The sequence below is a fragment of the Pseudorasbora parva genome, chromosome 23 (genome assembly GCF_024679245.1).
Source record: "Pseudorasbora parva isolate DD20220531a chromosome 23, ASM2467924v1, whole genome shotgun sequence".
Lineage (NCBI taxonomy): Eukaryota > Metazoa > Chordata > Actinopteri > Cypriniformes > Gobionidae > Pseudorasbora > Pseudorasbora parva.
Genome location: NC_090194.1, coordinates 36916511 through 36937591, shown reverse-complemented (window position 1 = coordinate 36937591; position 21081 = coordinate 36916511). Strand labels below are relative to the sequence as shown.

General features: G+C 39.2%; 1 protein-coding gene across 2 annotated transcripts in view; it reads left to right on the top strand.

Annotated features, from left to right (window-relative positions):
* unc5cb (unc-5 netrin receptor Cb) overlaps positions 1 to 21081 on the top strand; it is a 313489-nt gene that overhangs the window by 187430 nt on the left and 104978 nt on the right. For both annotated transcript variants that reach the window (XM_067433972.1, XM_067433973.1), the window contains exon 4: positions 3272 to 3375. In XM_067433972.1, the coding sequence (XP_067290073.1) occupies positions 3272 to 3375 (104 nt within the window). The remainder of the gene's footprint in view (positions 1 to 3271; positions 3376 to 21081) is intronic.

The window sequence follows — 21081 nt, the reverse complement described above, 5'->3', positions numbered from 1 at the left end:
ACGTTAAGAATTTTGCATTGTACTCTGCAAAAAATGCTTTTCTTACTCAGTATTTATGTCTTGTTTCTCGTCCAAACATCTAAAAATTCTTAAAACAAGAAACATTTACTAGACAAGCAAAAGTAATTGTCTTGTTTTGAGGAAAAATAACTCAAAATGAAGAGAGTTTTTGCTTAAAATAAGATAAATAATCTGCCAATGGGGTGAGAAAAATAATCTTAATTCAAACAGAAAACAAGATTATTCTCCTCACCCCATTGGCAGATTATTTATCTTATTTTAAGCAAAAACTCTCTTCATTTTGAGTTATTTTTAAGAAAACAAGGAAAAATATCTTGCATCATTTTACTGATCTAGTAAACGCATCTTGATTTAAGAATTTTTAGATATTTAGATTAGAAACAAACAAAATGACTGAGTCAGAAGAGCATTTTTGCAGTGAAACCTTGAGCCGAATGGGATGTTTCTATAACTCGCAGTGAAATGAGTCTGAGCACCATTTGTCATCATGCCACCGTTTTCCCATCATGGACCGATGATAAATGTGTAAATTACACTGATGGCAGATAAGCAGGAAATATTGTGTGGAAAACCCTCTGATCCACATGAAGGAAACCGATATAACACTGCAAAAAATGCTCTTCTTACTCAGTATTTTTGTCTTGTTTCTAGTCTAAACATCTAAAAATTCTTAAAACAAGAAGATATACTAGACAAGCAAAAGTAATTGTCTTGTTTTGGGAAAAATAACTCAAAATGAAGATAGTTTTTGCTTAAAATAAGATAAATAATCTGCCAATGGGGTGAGAAAAATAATCTTAATTCAAACAGAAAACAAGATTATTTTTCTCACCCCATTGGCAGATTATTTAGCTTATTTTAAGCAAAAACTCTCTTCATTTAGAGTTATTTTTCCCAAAACAAGACAATAATTTTTACTCATCAAGTAAATGTTTCTTAATGTAATATATATATATATTTTAATTTTGACTAGAAACAAGACAAGACATTTTGTTAATTTGCTTTTCAAATGCCTGAATAATGCTGCTCCTTTACTCCTCTGCAAAATAAGAAGACAGCAAAGTGTTAGAGGACCCATCGCCCGATCTGCGGCGAACATTGTTTGCCCAAACTGCCTTTTCAGTTAAAGGAGCTCAATTATGGAATTCTCTCCCAGACCACTCACAATATAGACCGCCAAAATTACCATTAAAAAAAAAAAAAAAACTATTTTTTTAATTGAATACTAAAAAATACAATCCTGCTCACATGTATAGTTTTTTTTTTTCTTATCTCTTTAATAATGTTAGTCTGTATTTTTTTTAAAATCCCCACTACACTGTAAACATTTTTTTGGTTTAACTTAAAAAAGAAAGTAACCTTAAAATGACCCTTAAAAACCCTAAAAAGGTTGCCTTAAAATGTTGAGTTTATTCAAATTAAAATGTTAGTTGATACAATGAAGGAAAATGATTTAATAAATAGAAACTCAAAATATTATTGTATCTGAACCATATAATTTTTTTTTTTATAAATCATGAAAATAGCACAAGTTTCACTGTCATCACACACACACACACACACACACACACACACACACACACACACACACACACACACACACACACACACACACACACACACACACACACACACACACACACACACAATTACCCAATATGCTTACAAAATCTTTTAAAAGTATTTGAATAAAGGTTGTCGATTCACAAAAATGTCATTGTATTAACTCAAAATTTTAATTTCAATAAACTCAAAATCTTAAGGCAACCAGGCTACTTACTTTAAGTTAAACCAACATTTTTTTTACTGTGTAGTGGGGATTTAAAAAAATACAGACTAACATTATTAAAGAGACAAAAAATTAAATTTAAAAAAACTACATGTGCGCAGGATTGTTCTTGAATGAAGTATTTTTTTAGTATTTAATAATGGAAAAAAAATTGTATTTTGTTCATTGTATTAACTCATTTTTTTTCCATCTATTAACTCACAATTTCAAGGCAACCAGGTAACTTTTTTTTTTAAATATTTTTTTACAGTGTAGGGAAGTGTTGTGAATTAGCTTCAGCTAAAATCACTATGATGCATACATCAGATGAATGTTCAAGTTTATCTCAGTTTTTTTGTATCTGTCCCTATCCAAATAAACTTTTTTGCAAAGCCTTCTGTGCAACACTGAGAGTTTAATTGGATTAATATTCAGCGTAAGCAGCACCTGTGCTAACGCCGGCCATCAGCATGTGCCTCCACACGGCCCTCGTCCCCATGCTTTATTCACGCTGGAAGTCAAATATGTACCCAGGAAAGCCGGAGGATGGCGAGGAGCTCAGGCGAATGCTGAGTGGAAGCGCACAGATCTGTATTCCTGCAGCTTCCACTGGACTCACAGGAGATGTTTGAGGGAGAGGTGGCCAGCACTGTTAAATATTACATCCCAGGATGTATCAGAATGAATATGAGCACAGAATGACCGTCGGTAACCCGTGTGTGACAGAAGAAACTTCACTCATTACAGACGGACTCTGGTTTGGATGCGGCGCGTGTCCCTTGTAGTTGTTTTTGTGGTTGCTGAGCATCTATTTAACAACAGCTTTATATTCACTAATGCATCACACACCCGGCCCAATGTGACGGCAGACTCGACGCGAGTGTGTTCTCGACGCGAGTGTGTTCTGCTAGTTTCAGCTCAACACTGTGTGAGTGTGTGAGTGTGTGAGTGTGTGAGTGTGTGCGTGTGTGCGTGCGTGCGTGCGTGCGTCCGTGCGTCCGTGCGTGCGTGCGAGTGTGAGTGTGTGTGTGTGTGTGTTCCCCCATGGGCGTCTGGTCAAAACCAGGTGTGTTCAGTAGTATTGTTGGAGCGTTGCTATTGTGAGGAACTGAAAACCACTGACCAACACACACACCTGCTCTAAATTCAATAGTGCAGAAATATGAGCCTATAGACGGTGCACAACACACACACACTTTGATTAATACACACACACACACACACTCTTTCAGATTATTACACACAGTGATCTGAACACACACTGCATGAGCACACACACACTCTTATTATTACACACACTCACACTCTCAGTCTCTGATTATTACACTCAGTGATCTATGAACACACTGTATGAGCACACACACACTCTGATTATTATAAAGGGGTAATAGAGAACAGAGGCTTTACGCTGGAGGAGTATTTTAGAAAGTGTGAATAATGTCAAACTGGAGGATGTGCTGAAAAACTGTGTTTGTCCCGTAGATCTCAGGAAAACCTTTGACCAGGAGCCTCTGGGGAAGGAAGTGTCACTGGAACAGGAAGTGCTTCTCCAGTGCCGCCCGCCTGAAGGAATACCTGCTGCTGAGGTACGGGCTTATCCATCTACACACACACACACACACACACGCACACACACACACACACACACACACACACACACACACACACACACACACACACACACACACACGTTTGTTTTTGTGAAATGTGGGGACATTCCATAGGCGTAATGGTTTTTATACTGTACAAACTGCATATTCTATCCCCTTACACTGCCCCTAAACCTACACATCACACACACACACACACACACACACACACACACACACACACACACACACACACACACAATGCCTCTGTCCCTAAACCTACCCATCACACACACACACACACACAATGCCTCTGTCCCTAAACCTACCCATCATTCACTCACACGCATGCACACACACACACACACACACACACACACACACACACACACACAAACACACACACACACAATGCCTCTGTCCCTAAACCTACCCATCATTCACTCACACGCATACACACACACACACACACACACACACACACACACACACACACACACACACACAAACACACACACACACAATGCCTCTGTCCCTAAACCTACCCATCACACACGCACACACAGGCACACAGACACACACACACACACACACACACACACACACTGCTCCTGACCCTAAACCTACACACACACACTGCCCCTAAACCTACCCATCACTCTCTCTCACACACACACACACACACACACACACACACACACACACACACACACACACACACACTGCCCCTGTCCCTGTCCCTGTCCCTAAACCTACCCATCACACACACACACACACACACACACACACACACACTGCCCCTAAACCTACCCATTACTCAAACACACACACACACACACTGCCCCTAAACCTACCCATCACTCAAACACACACACGCACACACACACACCGCACAGCACTCTCCGCTGATGAGTTTTATATCGAATTAGAGATTAACGTTTGTTACGGGGGCCGAAGCAAAGGTAAACTCCTCGTCGACTGATGTGTAGATAACTCAATCACCTCAACTAAATGTCAGACTTCATTCAGAAACATTTACCTCAGCAGCCACCTGTTAATTCCTGTTTAGCTGCACAGGACATATCGATTCAGACATCGATTGCAGCTGGAGTGGGCTGTCAGACAAACTCGTCCTAAAGTTTTAGCTAAACAGGATTAATAGATGCTGGCTGTAAAGGATTTCCTCAAAGCATCCAGTCTTTTTTTTTCTCTCCCAGATCGTCCATCTTTACAATGACAAAGAGTAGGATGTAACAATTTGATGCAAATCCGCAAGCGAAACCTCCTCCAGGCAGGCTTAAGAAACTCAATGGACAGATTTCGGAGGAGGGTTTAACGTTGAACGCCTCGGGCTGTGTTTTTCCCGCTCTTTTAATCATCTTAACATGTGTTATGACGACCACCATTAACTTAAGACTATCTTTAGCTCGCTTGCCACCCCGAAAAGCTGCGCTGATGGAGGGCGTGGGCATATTTGGAGGAGAATAAGATGCTGCGTTACGGACGCGCACATAGTCAGAAATGAGCAACAAGGGCTTTCATTGGGCAAAATGAATGGCTGCGGGCAGTGCCGGCCCGTGAAACCCGAACATTCAAATTAATTAAATAGATTAAGTAGTGTATACTCAAAGTTATAGAAAAAGTTCTACTAACTTATTTCAAGTTGATGTGACATGGTCTTCCTTTTGAGTAATTTTAACTAATATTTTTTGATTAAATGTAACTTTTTTGTGAATAAGTAAGCATAACTTAAAAACATAAATTAAATAATAAACTTAATAGAATTAAGTAATTACATGCTAAGAACACTGTAAACCCTAATGTTGTCTTTACTTAAATAAATCAAGTAATCTTGACTAAATATTACTAGTTTAGTCCAGAAACTCAAAAATATAAGTTACTTATATTATTTTGTAACTTAATTATTATGTTACTTATTAACCTACAACATACATAAACTTAAGATTTCAAGTTGTATGAACTCAAAATCATAATCATAAAAAAGCTCACTCTGCTCTTGCTTTGATGTGATTGGCCATGCCAGGAGTTCTGCCTGGCAACAAAAACTAATTCACTGATTGGAGGACATTTATAAAAGGCGGTCCTTTTCGCCTCGTCTGTCGCTGATTCAAATTAAGATGGAGACTTTTTCATTGTGATGCAATCTTAAATTCGATTACTATAAATGTTTAAGTTACTAAACCTAACAATAATATGTGAACTAACTTATAACTAACCAGATTGATAGTATTTCTGTTTTAATGAAAATAATAGTTTCGTTTAAAGTCACCATGATGGAGATCAGCGTTTGCTTTATTGGGGCTCTTGACCCTTGACTGTGTAATATTAACAGTTCTCTGGCTGCTTTGTGTTTGGGGGAGACATTTGTTAAGGAACAAAGAGTCCTGAGAAAATGTCATCAAGTGATGTTGTTAATACATTGATGATGAAAACATCACGTATTAACAAAATAATTTATTCATGCCGCAATGCATGTTGGGACCCATGAGGAAGTTTTGATTGGTTGTACCCAGCATGGTGTACTGAACTGGTGTGCCACCTTAAAATATTTGAGGCAACAAGTTACATCAAAAAATTTGAGTTTTGATTCATATGAGTTTGAGTCTTGTGTTTTAAAAGGTTTGAGTAACTTGTACTTAAAACACAAAGACAAAGATACTAATAAATATTGAGTTCATTCGACTTAAAATATTTAATTTTTAAAAAATGTAATTTTTAAGTTCATTAACTTAAAAAATTTGAGGCAACGAGTTACATCAAATTTGTTGAGTTCTGCTTACTAATCTGGGTTTACAGTGTAGGCAAGATCATAAAAACGTGCCCCTATTGGAGTAAAAAACTGTCATCAGTTTACGAGGTAAGAGAAGGCACACAAGATGACAATTCCCATATTTAAGTTTATAAATGTGTATTAAGTATAGCATTCAATATACATATGAACAAATATTTACATTAAACTCAAATAAATACAATAAAATGTATGAATTGTACATAAAAAATGTTTATTTGGATGTTTGGATGCCATTTTCTACCACAGCTTAACAACGATTCTTATTCCAATGAATTAAAAATAACATTTTTGTTTTCAGTCTATGTAGGGTGAATTCAGATTGATTGGGACACTTTTTCCAAGTCACCTCAATGGCAAAATGGGTCCCAATCCCCCTGAATTAACCCTATGAATTATCTTTTTCGGATATTTGTTATGTATTAACTATACAGAGCTACCCTTTTTATATATGTAGTGGGTCTAGTAGTTAAAGGACAACTCCGGCGAATTTTTAACTTTATCTGATTGTTATATCTTTGTGAGTACAGTCTATAGAAAGAAAACGAACCGGATTGGTGTTTGCAACGCGGAGTTATTACAGTTAATGCACAGAGCCCCCCTCAGCTAAGACGGCGCTTTGGGGGCATAGACGTAACGGGTGTCTTTGTGCCGCTTAACAGACACAAAATGCCATTAAAATGTCCGTCCAACATGAACAGATCCCTCACACGACAACGAGATGCGTTTAGACACTTAGCCATTGTTTAAATCCACCTGTTTTCGACGGCTAGCTGTGTCATAACTTTATTTGTAATGAATATCCAGCTCATGTGGGGAAGATATTACGTGTTTGTTCCTTCATTTCACCACCGATTCGTTTGTAAACGAGACTGGATTTGCAGACAGGAGGAGATCTTTGTATGAGATAGAACAATTTGATAATGTATACGTGTCTAACAGAACATCCCATAGCATGCTGTCACATGCTGGAGAATCCTTTATCTGTTGGGTTATTGTGATTCGGGATCAGACATGTATGGGCCAGGGCTCGCAAAGCCCAAAATCCAGGGGCAAAATTTGTGTTCACCAGACAGGCTACCAAAACGTAAGCCCATCAGCAGGTGGTTAACCTTTAATGGTGAAATAACATTATTTTCCTGATGTTCTTTGTTCACTCTCTTGACTTACAAGAAAAATACAATCGCATAAGTTTGGATCATCCTTTGATTTGTCTGACTCTGCTTGTGAGAGAGGCTTGTGTGTGTGTGTGTGTGTGTGTGTGTGGGCTTGTTTTTGTGACATATGAGGACACAAATGTGTATAATGCCATGGGTATGACACAGGTATTACAGTAGAGGGTGAAATATGAGGACATTACCCATGGCCCCACTTTACAAAAGGCTTATAAATCACACAGGAGGAGTTTTTATGAGAAAGTAAAAATGCAGAATGCTTCCTGTGAGGGGTAGGTTTAGGGGCTGTGTGTGTGTGTGCGTGCGTGCGTGCGTGCGTGCGTGCGTGTGTGTGCGCGTGTGTGCGCGTGTGTGTGTGTGTGTGAACAGTTTGTGGTTATGTCCACCAATCGGGCAGGTCAAATAATAAAAAAAAAACATTCTAATCAATCGCGGGTGGATGAGAATGTGAATAAAGACATTTTGCTAAACCCTGTGGGGGCGAATCATTCCGGTTGCCGTTTTCCCACACGCTTTTAAAACAATCTCTCACGTGTACCACGGGGGAGCCGGAGCTCATTATAATATGCAAATCTTCTCCAATCCTAGCCGTGGGCGTTCACCTCTAAGTCTTCAGTGTGGCACGCCCATAAAAACCCAGCGTTCAGGAGAGAGCCTCAAAACCAGTGTAGAAAAAAGCCTATTATCGATTCATTATGATGTTTTTGAATTTAAAAACCACGCAAATGTCATAAGTTGACCTCAGACAACATTATAAATTTTTTTAAAAAGCCAGATCATAACACCGTTAAACTAAAATTAACACGAAAACTCAAAATCTTAATAATGACAATAAACCTAAAATAACACCACTTTGAACTGAATTGAGCTGAATAATTAAACTATTGTCTTCTGTAGAAGTGCTTATTGATGAATTGAATTTTTTTATAATTATTTTCCTTATTATTACTGCTTTAAAACGATATTTAATGTATAAAGCACTATACATAGAAATATAGACTCCAAAAGGATTTTCTCTCCCTATAGAAGAACCATTTTTGCTTCCTTTCTGTTATCAGTTCTTAAAAGAATCATGTTTTTTTTCCTTCTCATTTTGAAGGACATTTAAATAAATGATACCGGTGAAAATAATACAGACGCTTTATTATTAAGAGTGTAGAAACAGGAGTCTGCTAAATGAATGTAAAGCATTCAGCCGTTATCACATCTTTATCAGCTGGATTTCAAGTTAAAAACCTCTTTGAATGACTGTCTAGCAACACTTAGCCAAACATGAGCTCCGCTGAGTGAAACCAGAGAGCATTCTGGGTCAGATCCGAGCGGGCTCTCCAGGGAGCGTGTTGATTGGCTCACTCCCTTTGATTCGGCTCTGAAAGGAACCACGCTTGACCTGGAAAAGGCCAGTTAAGCGAGTGGAAGTCAGACGGCTTTATTGCAGGTGGAAATGCTGACGGAACAAACGGGCCGCAATCAGAAGGGAGCCGTTTCCCGCCAGTTCCACAAACTCAGGGAACAATTCCTTCTTTTTAAAGTAGGACGGTCCTGGATCGGCACACAACAGCCCTCTTTGGCAGCAGAAAGATCTCGCTCTCGCATTAAAAGCAATTTGTGTCGGGGAAAATTGTACATCACAGATGGTGCACGCTTCTTTCACTTGGCATATTGTGCTGAAGTTATTTTCTCCCATCATTTGTTTGTGCCATTATGTTTTTCAACTCAAACATGATTAGATCTGAGCTCATGCCGTCATATATATTTTCTATAGCACCATTACATTTATATGATATCCTGCAATAAGTTTATATGTCTACATTGTGAATAAAATGCTTGTAAATGCACAAGAAAATACAGTAACACTTTACAATACGGTGCATTAGTTAGCAAACTAACACTGAACATTACTTCTGCAGCATTTATTAATCTTACTTTATGTTTATCTCATTTTTAAGATCTGCCAACAATAAAGCACCGTGAGTGAACACTTTTAATAACTCATTAAACAGGGTTTCTGCGGGTCTTAAAGTGGAGCCGAAAGTCTTAAATTCAATATCATGCCATTTAATTAGGGCCCTATGATTTCTGCAATGCATACATTATGAATACATTCATACAAATTGAATAAAAGTAACAGACAGAATTTGGGAGAAAAAGAAAACACAGGGCCTTAAATATTAGCTTTTTTGTTCAATTTGAATAAATTGCTGTTAAATTGTTTCATACGTTCAGTTAATTAGACATGCTTTTTGATTAATACAATGCAATTTAAATTAACCATCAACGCACAGTCCAGAAAAAATAAAATAGAATAAACTATAAAAATAAAACACTACATTTAATTGCATGCACTGCAAAAAAGAAAAAAATGTTCTTCATTAGGATTTCTGTTTTCCAGCACAAACTTAAAACATCCTCAGATAAACAGACATTAAATGACATGACAAATGAAGAATTGAAGTCTTGTTTTCTGAGAAAATGAACAAAATAAAGTGAATTTATGCTTAAAACAAGAACAAATATCTGTGGTTGCGTATGAAAATGACTTGCATTTGAATGAAGTTGATTGTTATGAACACTGGCAAATATTTGTTCTTGTTTTAATCATAAAATCACTTTCACAAGATTCCTCATCTCAGATTATAAGATATTTTTTTGTAAAATAAGTTAAAGTTATGGAGATCTGTTGTAAAGTGTCACTAATATTACTCTTTTAGAGAACATATTGACGTGTTCCCTTCAGTTATTCCTTAACATGTCTCTAAACGGTCTTACAAAGGTCTTAAATGTAGCTTCATTTAAATCAGCAGAAACCCTGATTAACAAATGTTATTAAATACTGTACAAATGTTAATGCATTAACCAACAAATCAAGTGTTGCTGAACAATTTCGCTCTTTCTTCGACAAAATGTCATTTTTAATTCAGTGTTTTCTTTGTAATTGAAAAAATATATAGCCTAGAAATCTAGATGCACCCAAGCAGCATCAAATCGGGTGTCGTCTAGCAACTCTCAATACACGTCTGAGCTGTAAAAACCAAACTCTGGTCAGGCCAATCACATCGTGTAGAGAGTCGGTGGGCGGGGCTTAACATAATGACGGCCGAGTTGCGTTTGCGTGCTTCTAGTAAACACAGAAACTGGCGAACGGCGGTCTTTCGAATCAGCTTTGACCGCGACTCTGGAAGACTTGGAGTTAAGCTTTTCTCTGAGAAAAGAACAAAGAACGGCACTGAAGTCATTCTTAAGAAGGGAAGATGTGTTCAGAGTTTCGCCGACCGGATACGGAGAATGTTTAATCTTCACATGTTTACTAGCTTCAACTAGCTCCGCTTCACGTTGCTCTGGTTGGTTAAAGCGCTATCCAGTTGCGTGCGGAGGGAGTTTGAAAGTGTAATGGCAACGTAATTAACTCCATTGCTTCAGTGAATAAGAGACGAACATTGGCCAATTATAATTATAACGCTTTATTTCTCGCAAGAAAGAGCCACAGTGATCAGAGCCTGCATCGAGTGTGAACTGAAGACAGAACAGAAGTCACAATCTCTATACCCCCAGTGTCTAAACTATCCCTCTCAGGAGTTTTTCCACACATGGTAAGAGTGTTAAACACAGCACAGAATATTATTATTATTATTATTATTATTATTAGAGGTCATCGGATTTGCCGATTAATCGGCGCCGATAGCTGATTGGTGGAACTATCAGTTATCGGAAAAAATTCATACCGATAGTTTTTCGGGTTTGCGTCTGTTGCGGGAGCGGCTGAGAAGGCTGCTGTCATTACACAGTAGCCTACGAGAGCTCTGAGAAGGGTCTGCGGGCATTATACAGCACGAGAGCGGCCTCTAGAGGACAAATGAAAAACTATCACTGTTTACATTAAAGGGATCCCATGGTGTTGAGACTTGTATGGCTTAATATAACATAAATGATGTCTCTTACTGAATTATGTAGTAGAAAACCCATGAAAGATCTACGTTATTTTAAAAATCGATTTTATATTTGGACCATGGGCGGCGCCATTTTGTTTGCGTTCTAGGTTGATGACGTAGAGTGGTTGAACTCCTCAATCAGCTGGCGTTACCCGTAGCTATTTTCACCACAACGATACTCGAAAATTGTTTCAGAGTTAAACAAAACAAATGAATTGCTTTGTAATTGTACTTAAAACACACTCAAACATACATGTGCACACAAACTCACCTACACAAGTCACAAACAGATCGGCGGGCGCGCACACACACACCTGACTGCTCTGTCTCAATCGCATGCATCATCACCAAAACATCCTGCCTCTCTTCCTCACGTTACTTTATCCCATCGTCCTACCTAGATATTTCCCTCTGCTGGTCACATTAGGCATTATAGTTAATCTACTATCAACAGTCTATCTAGGGAACAGGATGTGTTGAACAGGATATCAACACAGGGAATAGATTGAGGGTTATGTATGCGCGCGCAGTGCGTGCGTGTGTGTGTGTGTTCGCGTCGATCTGTTGGGGTGTGTGTGTGTTCGCGCCGATCTGTTGGTGTGTGTGTGTGTGTGTGTGTGTGTGTGTGTGTGTGTGTTCGCGCCGATCTGTTGGGGTGTGTGTGAGTCTGTGTGAGCGAGAGAGTTTGTGTGCACATGTATGTTTGAGTGCGTGAAGTCGGACAGCTGTTTGTAAATCGGCTGTACACTCGTTATTGCGGTGGAACATGAGACTGAATGACTGCACTCGAACATGTCCACTATGGTGTCGGACAACACTACAAATGTCCGTCCCTTCAAATAATGCCCTATTTAAGGGTATAGGGTCGATTTCAGATTCAGCCCCTGTCGTGGAGACTGTGCAGCCCAACATCTCGATTGAGACAGAGCAGTCAGGTGTGTGTGTGCGCGCCCGCCGATCTGTTTGTGACTTGTGTAGGTGAGTTTGTGTGCACATGTATGTTTGAGTGTGTTTTAAGTACCATTACAAAGCAATTCATTGGTTTTGTTTAACTCTGAAACAATTTTCGAGTTGCGTTGTGGTAAAAATAGCTACGGGTAACGCCAGCTGATTGAGGAGTTCAACCACTCTACGTCATCAACCTAGAACGCAAACAAAATGGCGCCGCCCATGGTCCAAATATAAAATCGATTTTTAAAATAACGTAGATCTTTCATGGGTTTTCTACTACATAATTCAGTAAGAGACATCATTTATGTTATATTAAGCCATACAAGTCTCAACACCAGGGGATCCCTTTAACACGTGAGGACACGTTAGGCTTACACATCTGATGCACGTTTAAAACACCAACAGAGAAACGGTATGAACACAGAACACTTCAGTACATGTTACCAAATCATTATAAAGTCATTGATTTGTTGACTAGACGCTTTCGCAGGGGAAGAACAGCAGTATATGTACTTTGTCGTCGAGGCTGACAGGACGCTAACATTAGCAGCAACGGTTACCTCAAGAATTTAAAACGATGTAACTGAGAAAGTTTTTTTGATGTGAGAAACTGTATCATGCATTCGACAGAAATATAAACGCATTAGACGTCAATACATATGTTGTTATTTTGATAAGAAAACCGTTGTGTTATAAAAAAGCGAACTGTTTGGACTTATATGAAATGATAACACTTAATATAATACAATAATATTCAATTTGTAACATTAAGGTTAATAAATGCTGTAGAAGTATTATTCATTGTTAGTTTTATCTGTTAACCTTTTTATGCACTATGAACTAACATGAATGATTAAGGTAGAATTGTATTGCTCGAATATTAATACATGCTGTAAAATCTACATTACATAATGCATTTAGTTCATGTAAGCTAGCTAAATAAATACATCATTGTTAACAAAGGGGATTGGCAGTCTGTTACCTGACATTTACACACATGTTTCTAGGTTATAGCTAAAGAAACATTTATTTGTAATATTTTAATAGAATTTTTTTTCTGTCAGGACTCATTTTAATATTTTCATATTTACATATGAAATGTAACACATTTTCATGGTTCAGTACTTTTTAAAATTTCTTGTAATAAAGTTCAGCACTGCTTTTTTACCTGATATTTTATGTATTATTATTATATTTTAATCTAGTATCTTTTTAAAAACTATCGGTCAATTAATCGGTTATCGGCAAGTGAGGTCCAACCTAGCTATCGGTATCGGTATAATCCAGTATCGGTCGACCTCTAATTATTATTATTATTAGCTCCTGTATGAATGCAAACACACTCCAAATAATCAATATTCTTCATCAGTGATTATAATTTTCCCATAACAACAGACAGCCGTTTATCTGCCCCTCGGATTGAGCCGTCAATGTTGAGTTTCCAGACCAAACATCTTGATCTGGGTCAGGCTAAAAAATATATATACAGTCTTGTTCAAAATAATAGCAGTACAATGTGACTAACCAGAATAATCAAGGTTTTTAGTATATTTTTTATTGCTACGTGGCAAACAAGTTACCAGTAGGTTCAGTAGATTCTCAGAAAACAAATGAGACCCAGCATTCATGATATGCACGCTCTTAAGGCTGTGCAATTGGGCAATTAGTTGAAAGGGGTGTGTTCAAAAAAATAGCAGTGTGGCATTCAATCACTGAGGTCATCAATTTTGTGAAGAAACAGGTGTGAATCAGGTGGCCCCTATTTAAGGATGAAGCCAACACTTGTTGAACATGCATTTGAAAGCTGAGGAAAATGGGTCGTTCAAGACATTGTTCAGAAGAACAGCGTACTTTGATTAAAAAGTTGATTAGAGAGGGGAAAACCTATAAAGAGGTGCAAAAAATGATAGGCTGTTCAGCTAAAATGATCTCCAATGCCTTAAAATGGAGAGCAAAACCAGAGAGACGTGGATGAAAACGGAAGACAACCATCAAAATGGATAGAAGAATAACCAGAATGGCAAAGGCTCAGCCAATGATCACCTCCAGGAGGATCAAAGACAGTCTGGAGTTACCTGTAAGTACTGTGACAGTTAGAAGACGTCTGTGTGAAGCTAATCTATTTTCAAGAATCCCCCGCAAAGTCCCTCTGTTAAAAAAAAGGCATGTGCAGAAGAGGTTACAATTTGCCAAAGAACACATCAACTGGCCTAAAGAGAAATGGAGGAACATTTTGTGGACTGATGAGAGTAAAATTGTTCTTTTTGGGTCCAAGGGCCACAGGCAGTTTGTGAGACGACCCCCAAACTCTGAATTCAAGCCACAGTACACAGTGAAGACAGTGAAGCATGGAGGTGCAAGCATCATGATATGGGCATGTTTCTCCTACTATGGTGTTGGGCCTATTTATCGCATACCAGGGATCATGGATCAGTTTGCATATGTTAAAATACTTGAAGAGGTCATGTTGCCCTATGCTGAAGAGGACATGCCCTTGAAACGGTTGTTTCAACAAGACAATGACCCAAAACACACTAGTAAACGGGCAAAGTCTTGGTTCCAAACCAACAAAATTAATGTTATGGAGTGGCCAGCCCAATCTCCAGACCTTAATCCAATTGAGAACTTGTGGGGTGATATCAAAAATGCTGTTTCTGAAGCAAAACCAAGAAATGTGAATGAATTGTGGAATGTTGTTAAAGAATCATGGAGTGGAATAACAGCTGAGAGGTGCCACAAGTTGGTTGACTCCATGCCACACAGATGTCAAGCAGTTTTAAAAAACTGTGGTCATACAACTAAATATTAGTTTAGTGATTCACAGGATTGCTAAATCCCAGAAAAAAAAAATGTTTGTACAAAATAGTTTTGAGTTTGTACAGTCAAAGGTAGACACTGCTATTTTTTGGAACACACCCCTTTCAACTAATTGCCCAATTGCACAGCCTTAAGAGCGTGCATATCATGAATGCTGGGTCTTGTTTGTTTTCTGACAATCTACTGAACCTACTGGTAACTTGTTTGCCACGTAGCAATAAAAAATATACTAAAAACCTTGATTATTCTGGTTAGTCACATTGTACTGCTATTATTTTGAACAAGACTGTAAGTGGACAAAGTTTTTTGCAGATTGATAAAAACATGCATGTATGAGTGTGTGGCATCTGAGCCGTTCTCTGTGTGTCTGTGTTGTTCGCTGCACTGCGGAGGAAGGATTCAGGCACGTAATGAGAAGAATAACAAGTCAGGAATGAAATTACATGGATCACGCAATGCAATAAGAGCTCCTTCTCTCTTGGAGAGCACAAATAGGACGCCGCGGGGCCACGAGCGGCTCACCGTCAGCCGCAGGTCTGCTGTTAATGACATCCTGCACATTTGCAGCGTAAAATAACCAACCGGCCTTCTGGGTAATTACATCCAGAGAGAGAGAGAGAGAGAGAGGATGCTGAGTGTACGTGCAAATAAAATAACACAATTCAATTTATTTCAGTCCATTTTGTGATTAAGAAGTTGCTGAAGTATCAGTGTTTGAGCAGTCGCTTCTGGAAGTGCAAATCACATTCGGAGACGCCGATTGGTAGTGATAACATCTGAAACTTGAGAGACAGATGCAGAATTGCTTGAAAGTTGTTCAGTGATGATATTTGCTTCTGTAGAGACACAAGTGGGATTTTATCTTTCTTCTCAGAGAACGTTTTATCGCAGAATTCCCAGCGAAAGCTCAGCTGTGACGTCCGATCCTTTTACTCTTTTATTAAATTATACACACTTCCATCCAAAAGTTTGGGGACTGTAAGATGTTTCTAAAAAAAAAGTATCTTCTTTGATCAATTTGATGAATATAGAAATCGAATTCTTATTGACCCCAAACTTTTTAGCTATAGTGATGTACACCGATCAGGCATAACATTATGACCACCTTTCTAATATTGTGTTGGTCCCCCTTTTGCTGACCCGTCGAGGCATGGACTAGACCCCTGAAGGTGTGCTGTGGGATCTGGCACCGAGATGTTAGCAGCAGATCCTTTATGTCCTTCATGGATCCGACTTGTTTCTTCAGCTCATCCCACAGATGGTCGATTGGATTGAGATCTGGGGGATTTGGAGGCTGAGTCAACATCTCAAACTCATTGCTATCTACTCCAATACGCAACAAACTGAGCTGCTCTGTGTATTCTGACAGCTTTCTATCAGAACCAGCATTAACTTCTGGAGCAGTTTGAGCTCCAGTAGCTCGTCTGTTTGATCGGACCCCACGGGCCAGCCTTCGCTCCCCACGGTCATCAATGAGCCTTGGCCGCCCATGACCCTGTGGCCGGTTCTCCACTGGTCCTTCCTTGGAGCACTTTTGATAGATACTGACCACTGCAGACCGGGAACAGCCCACAAGAGCTGCAGTTTTGGAGATGCTCTGACCCAGTCGTCTAGCCGTCACAATCTGGCCAAACTCGCTCAAATCCTTACGCTTGCCCATTTCTCCTGCTTCACACACATCAACTCTGAGGACTAAATGTTCACTTTCTGCCACTAACAGCAAGTGAGGAAGAGATGACAAGGGTCTTTCACTTCATCGGTCATAATGTTATGTTGCAGTGAACTTAAAGTACATTTTCTTTATGCTCCATGTCAATAGTTTTATATTGATTTCTTCTTCAGATCATGTTTTCTATTAATAATGTTGTTCTGGTTAGTTTGGCCCTTTATTGAAGAGTTTATTAAATCCTTGTGGTGTGACTGAATGATATAAATGTTCTCCAGAGCTAGAGAAGTGGGCGGTCGCTGTCGTGAGCGGTGTGTGTGTGTTTGCGTGAGGAGTAAGTGTGTGTGAGCTGTGATCTGAGTTTCTGCCGTCAGAGCGCATCAGTCTCTACGCGGTGAAATTCAGGTGAGTTCGGCTCCACTTACCCCACCGCCGAAGTACAGAAACGCATCCATTACACTGATTAACTGTGCTTTAAAGTGGAAGCACACACGTCACTGTCGCACACTCTCGCCTGTGTGTCTCCTTCCTGTCTGATTCGATTGCTCAGGCCAGAGGCGGCTCAGTCAGACTCACAGGCAGTTTCAATACATGTTCTAGGGGCTGCGACAACTAGCCTAATCGATCAAATCCATATTCAAGGATTAGTTCACTTTTAAATAAACTTTTGCTGATAATTTGCTCACCCCCATCTCAACCAAGATGTTCATGTTTTTTAGCCTGACAAGCCTGACCCTCATCAAGATGTTTGGTCTGGAAACTCTCCATTGACGGCTCAATCCGAGGGGCGGGATAAACGGCTGTCTGTCAAACTCCCTCTGCACGCGATAGGATAGCGCTACACCAACCAGAGCAACGAAGGTGAAGCAGAGCTCGCTGACAGATTAAACATTCGCCGTATCCGGTCGGCTAAACTCCGAACTAGTGTTGTCACGATACCAAAATTGTGACTTCGATGCGATACCAGATCAAAATACCTTGATACCGATACTAAATCGATAGCACGGTATAAAACAAACAACTGATAATATGAATAATATGACAACAGAGCTTATTATTATTTACTAAAAATTAACTTGGCCAGCATGTTCCTGCGCTGGTTTTTGACCATTCCTCCTCTTATTGCTATAATAACTCAATGCCAGTGTGAAGATCCTCACAGAGATCATCATCATCAATCATCTTATCATTCACTAACCTTACACTTCTCAACAGGTTGGGATGACCAAAATCTTTTTTTTTTTTTTAATTTTTTAATATTTTTAATATTAAATATTATAATTTAATATTTTTAAAAAAATGTTATCTTGTAATTATACTATAGATTTTTAATTGTATCTGTTTTTAAAAATAAGCAAAAAATGCAAATGACAAACAATATGACAAAAACAGTGCTTTATTTCTCAGCTTCATTAGGTCTATTTAACAGTAGCAAGTCAAGAAAGAAATTAAATAATCAAATATGAAACTGCTTACTAGTCTTCATTCTATAATTTAACAATAAACTGATTCTTAATAAATATATTTGAGTTATTTAGCCAAGCATGTGGTGGTTTTCTATTTTTCATTGTTTGCTTAACATTATTCACAGAATATCAGGTCTGGCTTAAGACCTGCACATCTAATTACCTCAGCTGTACACGCTCACTAAAGACATATCCGACTGTGTTCACCTGAATACTCGCCAGAGCGTGCATTTTTACATATGTTTGACCATTCAAACCCAAACAATAATCCGCTAAAGAACTGAATCGTGACCGATTGTTGTCTGAAATGTGTGTGTGTGTGTGTGTGTGTGTGTGTGTGGGCGCGCGCTTCAGTTCAGAGTCCGGCAGCGCGAGCACGTCCCGTGCCGCGCTTTTTCTTCTCATGCGCACATATTTCAGTTGCTTTCTCAGTCATGCGCTGCGCGTATATATTAAACTCTTCTGCTTCTAATGTTTATTGAACGGCTGAAGCAGAGCTCACACACACGTCCTGACACCTGCTGTCACACATCCATCCACGCAAATTAAGAAATACAGCTCATATTAGCGCTGTCCTCCTTAAAGTACCAGTACTAATAAAAGTCCATATCGTACCGTTTGTAGTAGCAGGGTAACGCAATACTTTTCTAGTACCGGTATATCGTGCAATACTACTCTGAACACATCTTCCCTTCTTAAGAATGACTTCAGTGCCGTTCTTTGTTCTTTTCTCAGAGAAAAGCTTAACTCAAGTCTTCCAGAGTCGCGGTCAAAGCTGATTCGAAAGGCCGCCGTTCGCCAGTTTCTGTGTTTACTAGAAGCACGCAAACGCAACTCGGCCATCATTATGTTAAGCCCCGCCCACCGACTCTATACACGATGTGATTGGCCCGGCCAGAGTTTGGTTTTTACATCTCAGACGTGTTTTGAGAGTTGCTAGACGACACTCACGGCAGATTAGATTTGCTCCCGCTAGGGTGCGTCTAGATTTCTAGGCTACATGTCTTTCTTTCTTCAGTGGAAAAGAAATGAAGGTTTTTGATGAAAACATTCCAGGATTTTTCGCCATATAATGGACTTCAATGGGCCTCAAACGGTTCAAGGGCCAAATGACAGTTTCAGTGCAGCTTCAGAGGGCTTTAAACGACACCAGACGATGAATAAGGGTCTTATCTAGCAAAACCATCATCATTTACAGTAAAAATAAACCAATTTATGTTTTATAAGCACAAAAGCTGGCCTTGCTCTATTCTGTGATGCGCGATGTGTGTGTGTGTGTGTGAGATGGGTAGGTTGAGGAGCAGGGAGTGTGTGTGTGTGTGTGATGGGTAGGTTGAGGAGCAGGGTGTGTGTGTGTGTGTGTGTGTGTGTGTGTGAGATGGGTAGGTTTAGGGGCAGGGGCAGTGTAAGGGGAGAGAAAATACGGTTTGCTTTGATACATTTCACAAAAACAAACATGTGTGTGTTCCTGCAGAACATTCCTCTTGTCTTGTAATAGTGTGTGTGTGTGTGTGTGTGTGTGTGTGTGTGTGTGTGTGTGAGTATGCACTGATGCTTCCATTGACCTGCAGTCCTGCACTATCTCCCCGCAGCAGATGGACGTCAGAGTTCAGTCTCAATGCGATGAGCAGTCGTTTGATCCGCCGGGTTTGTCATCCGGTCTCCACAAAAGGAAAAACAATCTGATTATGCACCTGGATTAGGCTGTAATGTAATCGTCTATTCTCGTCCCGAGTCACTCGTACACTTGTGTTAGCGTGTGTTTGTTCTGTGAGCAAACGATTGCATATTTAAACACGGGCGATATACATCTAATTGCTTCCAGCTTTTCTTCAGCAATCAGCGGTTCTTTGACACCGCTTCTGTCGCAGAAGTATTAACGATAAAGAAATTCCCTGTAAATGGAGAATGATTGTAATTACAGGCCTGATAATCTGAGATTAGCGTCTGTAGCTTTGTCTTTTTGCATTATGAGTTTGAGCTCTCATCTGATTGACATTATTGCAATGACTGAAGACACTCGAGTGGATGGGATTCCTAAATGTAATCAAAAAAATGCACATTATTGTTATTAAACTGATAGCTGGGCTTGTTTTGCACTTGAGTTTGTGCTGATATTAGTCTAGAAGCAAAGTAATCCTGTAATTCGAGGGATAAACACAGAGGCCAGTTGGACGGCGGCGGCGGCGGCAGAAGTTGGAAAGTTATAAACTCCATTTCAGGAAGTCCACGTCTGTTCTCGACAGATGAATCCTCAGCCTTTATGACTCGCCTCGAACCCTCACTAAGCGCATCTGAAGCGCTGCGGATCGCGCCAACAGTCGAAAGCTCAGGCAAAGCAAACATGCTGCAGACATTTGTCTTGGCGCGCGCTAAGAGTCGAGCGCTGAAATACTGCGCGCGGTCTGGAGAATAGCTGAGAGGTTTGGTAATCCGCATGAATCATCTCATCATGTGACGCGTTTGAGTTACTCACATATGTTTCCGTTCTCTGTGCATTTGTAATGCACTAAATCATGTGTGGAAACGGGCAAAAGATCAGTAATTTGACTTGTGTTTCTCTGACAGAGACGTCACATTTGCTTAGTCAGGTGTCTGAGCTGGCCCATAACACACACTATTAATCCATGTTTTAATATTTATATATTTACTCTGTTTTTCAGTCAGAGAAACCATTATTTTGAGTATTCGCAATATTTCATGCAAGATGCAAAATATATTAAAAAGTTCTCCACAAATTATCTTTTATTTATAATATATTTCAAATTATATATTTACGTTAGAATTTATTATTTATTATATATTTATTTATACAATACTTATTATGTATACTTTTATAATATATAAAATGTCCAGTATTCACAATACATATATAATAACTGTTGAATAA